The 5352-nt window shown below is 53.8% G+C and overlaps 1 protein-coding gene across 1 annotated transcript in view; it reads right to left on the reverse strand.

Annotated features, from left to right (window-relative positions):
* The window catches only part of FDFT1 (farnesyl-diphosphate farnesyltransferase 1), a 15616-nt gene extending 10685 nt beyond the window's left edge, over nucleotides 1-4931 (reverse strand). Inside the window, exon 1 of the mRNA XM_044450341.1 lies at nucleotides 4815-4931. Coding sequence (XP_044306276.1) covers nucleotides 4815-4916 — 102 coding nt within the window. The 5' untranslated portion in view covers nucleotides 4917-4931. The remainder of the gene's footprint in view (nucleotides 1-4814) is intronic.
* Between the last annotated feature and the right edge of the window lie 421 nt (nucleotides 4932-5352).

Below are 5352 nucleotides of genomic sequence, written 5' to 3' on the forward strand. Positions count from 1 at the left end.
GGATCCGGGGCGCGCCGAGGCACGCCTGCCCCCGCCCCCTGCAGCAGCAGGCCGCGACCGCGTCACCGCGCCGGGCCCGCCCCCGGCGGCGCCGGCCACCGCCCCCCGAGCCTGGCGCTCGCTTCGGCCGAGCGCGCTGCAGCGCCTTCCCAGGCGCGCCCGGAGCAGCGCTCCCCGAAGGCGGCGGCCACCGGCAGGCCAGCCGGCCGGCCAGCCCCCGCGCGCCCAGCGGGGCTCCCTCCCGAGGCGGAGACCCGCTCCAGCGGCCGCCGGGGGCGCCCAGCCCTGCGCACGCGGAGGAAGCGTTCCCGGGATCGCGGGGGACGCAGAGCCTTAGCGGGAGGGTGCGGGGGAAATCCAGCCGCCCCGAGGCCCAGTCCCACGAATGAAGGGCACCTCTGCTTCTCTGTTCCAGATGTTAAACCGCAGCAGGCGTCCAAGGAGCTTGCAGCTTGGGCGGGGCGGCAATTCACAGCACCGTCAGACAAGAGCCTGGCTCCGACTCCAGGACGGCTCCACAATCGGCAAGGCGCCAACTGATGGAAGCCCCCTTCCCACCCACGCACTTTCTGGCTATAAGCAGGCCGGAGGCCCCAAAACACATAGAATGCATTTCCCTTTCTCCTGAATCGCCCCTTTCTCCCATGCACCCCAACTCCTGTGCATCTTCTCAGAGAAGGAAAAGGAGTGGGAGATGTGGTCTCTCCAGGGATGAGAAAGGAGGCCTTCCGATATGGTGGTGGAACTCGTAAACCTTGTTCCAGTGCACCCCAGAAGCTGCTGGTGGAGGGTAAGAAGAGGGGGGCTCAGCAGAGCTGGCATACGCACCCAGAATCCTGAGCTGAAGCACTTCCTTGTGCTCAACCAGCACAGACCCTTCACCTCCCACTCCCCACCAGCCACAGGTTTATCTGGCCCCCAGGCTGGGAAATCCATCACCATTTTGAGCTTCCTAGAATACCCTGAAATGCTGTGGGTTCCCAGGCCTCTGGCCTGCCTACAGGGTTGCATCAATTGGCACCTTGCCAATTTTGGAGCCTGCCTGGGGACAGAGCCGGACTCTTAACTGAGGGCCCATGCACACCAGGAAGTCAGGGCACATTGTTTTTATTGTATTGATCATACTTATATCCTGCCTCTTTTCTGCAAGGAAGGTGACTAGCATTTATATCCTGCCTATTCCTCCAAGCTCTCAAAGGCATGATTTCTTCCCCATCTGATCTTTACAACCACCCTGTGAGGAAGGATAAGCGGAGTCCATGGCTGGCCCAAGACACCAAGTGAGCTTTGTGGCTGAGTGGGGACTAGAAAACGGACTAGGTATGCCCACATCAGAAAAGCAGAGCAGGAAAGAATAATTCTATCTAAGCCAGTGGGGGCAAACCTCAGAGGCCTGGCAAATAACCACACGGGGCAGATATGTTCTCACTGGCCTTCATTTTTAAGGCCGCACAGGGTAACAGCAGCTTTTAGGATGGGTGAGGACATTTCTGAGTTGGAGACATGGTGTGGTGGAAGAGAAGGATTCTTTCCTACCCCATATATGGCTTTTTTCCAAATTGCTCCATCCCATTGCTTTTTCCAAAACAAGGGCTGGGAGCACCAAGCACGGAGCTCCAATTTAGGTGACGAACTTGCTGGAACTGTGCAGCCAAGCTGGTGGTTAAAAAGTAAAATACAACACTACCAGATTGCATCTGTTAAGGATGCTGGAACTTGGAGTCCTGTACTGAGCACAGGGTTGGACCCGATGGGCAAATTGAGGGCCCCACCCTCAATTCTATGACTCTAGGAACTTTTTTTTTCAAAGGATCAACTAATTACACAATGGGTGTTTCACATAAAATGGAGATATCTCAAAAGGTAACTGGCTAACAGAACTGTCAGTTTTGACAAGCAACAGATGATAATTAGAGAATACAAATGGACTTTCACTACCACAAGTTTATTACTAGGTTTGTCTGGAATCCTCTTTCTTCCACTATGCACACAAAGCACTCTATTGTTTTAATTCCTTGACTGCAAATTAAAGTCACTTAAGGCAAAATCTGAAGTAGGTGCCCATAACCCTCAAACCTTGGAGGTACCCTACACAGCACAAAGAGTGGGCGAGCAAAACTCCCTTCTCCCACCTTGCAAAACAGCGGATTAAAGCAGCACTTCAGAGGGGAAAGTGGCTGGGGCCCCACCAGGATGGGTCCTGCTCTCTTTGGAAGGTCCATTAAACTCCTTCTCCAAGCGGCCAGGGCACAGGATCCGAGCATGAATTCCCAGCTCTGAGATTGGAGCAATTGCCCATTCTCAGGGTGGGGAATCCAAACAACCCTGTTATTTATTTTCATTTTTATACACTGCCCCATTCCCACAGGCTCTGAGTAGTTTACAAGAGATTAAAACCAACAGTAGGTGAGATTTCAGGTAACAACAAGCATACTAGATAAAACTTAAGAGACTGAGAGAGCTGGGTCTTTTCAGCCTTGAGAGGAGGAGATGCCGAGGGGACCTGTTGGTGACATACAGGTATATGTGGGGTGCCACGCAGAGGTGGGTCATGACCTTTTTCCCCCTGCAGTGGAGGGCAGGACACGTTCCAATGGAGCAAAGCTCAGGGAACCAAGATTTAGGGTGGATGCCAGGAAGTACTTCCTCACACTTCCTCACAGCTAGGACCCCGAGGGTATGGAATGGGCTTCCACGGGAGGTGGTTCAGGCCCCATCGGTGAGGATGTTCAGGGATAGGCTGGACATGCACATGGTGGGCATGTCGTGAGTGGAGCCGGCTGGAGCCGGGGGTCAGACTAGATGGCCCAGGAGGACCCTTTCGACTCACTCTGTTTCTATGTTTCTAATCTGGGATGCCATCCAGGGGACAACAGGCTTGCTTGGCCCAGCAGTAAATCCACTTTATCTTCTCACAATTGTGCAGCCATAGTCAGTGGATGCCATTGCTTGTGTACTGTCATAGAATAATTTACAAATACATATCCTCAGGGACAAAATGTACCCGAAAAAATGTACCCGGTTTGGTGTTTGAACTTCCAGTTGCTGTAAAATGCAAATGCTTATGATTATGCACACACTGAATCCTTGGACTTCAGCCCAAATAAACACCTCCCTCAGAACTGGAAGTCCTAATCCCAGAGAAATCTACTTTGCAGATGCTCCAGAGCTTTGGAGTTGGGCTTTTCTGCTGGTCCCTCTGGCTAGGTAGGTGGGCAACAGGCCATGACAGGAAGAATCCCGCACCTCTCAGCAACACTTGTTTCTTCTTTTCACCCCATAACACCAGCCTGAGAAGCTTTATCCAATGAAATTCTGCTGGATTTCAGTAAGCTAAAATACTCTCGTTATTGCTTGCCTGCCCGCCCTTGTTTCCCACCTAGTATTTCCAGAGGGGGGGAGCTGAGGTCATGAGTTGAAGCAACAAGAATGAACAAAAAATCTCACGCACTTTAATTATTCTGGCCCGTGGCTCATTTTATCAGATGCTATCAGTCTCTTCCAATCTGGAGCCATGGGCACGAAAGTGGATGCCCAAATTAACCTGTTGGGCGTAAAGGCACCACAGGGCTCTTTGTTATTTTATAAACCATGCATTATTTTATTGCTTTGTATTTTATTGCCTTGTTTCCGCACCTGAAAAGCATCCTAGAAATACATGCTACATAGCTTTTAAAACCATTTTTTTTATCTACTGCTGGCCCAAAACGAGGCAAGAAGATTAATAGGGACTGGGCAAAGGGCCAATACTAGGTCTGTGCATTTCCTTCCGCACTGGCTTCCAGTCCAGGTTTAGACCCAATTCACAGTGCTGGTATTAACATCCAGAACCCTAAACAGCCTGTGGCCAGGTCACCTGAAAGAGCCTCTTCTACCATATATACCTGCCCTGATCCTAAAATCATCCTTAGCACTCCTTCTGCAGGAGCCCCTGCCAAAGGGCATGAGGTAGGTGGCTACTGAAATGAGGGTCTTTTCTGTGGTGGGACCCCAGTAATGGGAGGCTCCCCAGAGAGGTTCATCTGGTACCCACACTGTGGCCTCGGCTGCGCCAGGTGAAGACAGTTCTATTTTTCCAGGTGTTTTAGTCATTCAGTTCCTGGGATTGTAAAATCTGTCCTTGCGGTTGAAATCTTTGCATTGTGTGTGGCTTTCCTCTGGTTTTTACTGCGGTTTACACAGTTGTTGTACACTTTTCTAAGGCATGTTATAGTTCTAATAGCCAGAAACCAGCCAGAGTGCTTGGCCTACTGTCCAGTATCGGAATGCCATGAATAAACATTGCGCCCTTCCCCAATCCGGTTTGTGTCGGCCTGCAAATCCCGTCTGTGTCGGGCAGCACAGCTCCATAAGGGGAGTTCCAGCCCAACACCACGGAGGGCTGCACCAGCCTGGCCAAGACAGAACCGGTCATGGCTAGTGAAAAGGCGACAGAGCAAGCATCAGACCTGCTAGAAATAAAGGGCCCCTCCAGGCAGCCCGTCTCTCTCCTCTCCCCCCACCTTGCAAACATGGTTCGCCTCCGGTTTCCTCCACTGAAGGGCGATCAGGCAGAAGGGGGGGGGGGCGCAGGATGAGACAGAAAATGCGAGGCACCCCGCTTGCCTCCGGCGCTCCCACCGCTGCCTTGCCTCTCGTTGCCCACGTAGCCTTATCTATGCAGCGTTTCTGCCTTTGTAGGCGCTGACACGACCTTTAAACGAGTCGAACCGGCAGCGCAAGGGGAACGTGAGAAGTTGGGCAATCCGCGGAACCCGAGCGGCTGCGCCGCGCCGCCCGGGGGCCCCGGCGCCCCCCGCCCGCCCCGCGCTCACCTGCTCCATCTTGGGCATCACCGCCTTGTAGCCGCCCATCTTGAACCGCACCAGGTTGTACAGCTCCTCCGGGTGGGCCAGCCATTTCTTGAGCAGCTCCATCGGCGCCCAGCCGCACGGCGAGGCCAGGGGGAAGCGGGGGAGGCGGCGCGGCGCTCCCGGTTCTCCCTGCTCCGGGGCTCTGCAGTCGCCCTTCCCACGCACCTGTCCCAGTTGTCCGCTCTCTTCCCCTTTAACTTCTTTTGCTCCCGCCCCCTCCGGGCTTAATTTGCCCCGGTGCAGGCCCCTTTTCGCTACCTCTGCCTAGAGGTTCCTAGTCCCCCCACTGCCTAGGGAGGTTGCTAGTCCTCTTCAAGGCCCCCCACTGCCTAGGGAGGTTTCTAGTCCTCTTCAAGGCCCCCCACTGCCTAGGGAGGTTTCTAGTCCTCTTCAAGGCCCCCCACTGCCTAGTTTGGTTTCTAGTCCTCTTCAAGGCCCCCTGCTGCCTACAGAGATTCCTAATCCCCTTCAAGGCCCCTTTTAACTAGGGAGGTTTCTC

This window comes from Varanus komodoensis, unplaced genomic scaffold (assembly GCF_004798865.1).
Source record: "Varanus komodoensis strain SLA01 unplaced genomic scaffold, ASM479886v1 scaffold64, whole genome shotgun sequence".
In the NCBI taxonomy this organism is placed as follows: Eukaryota; Metazoa; Chordata; class Lepidosauria; order Squamata; family Varanidae; genus Varanus; species Varanus komodoensis.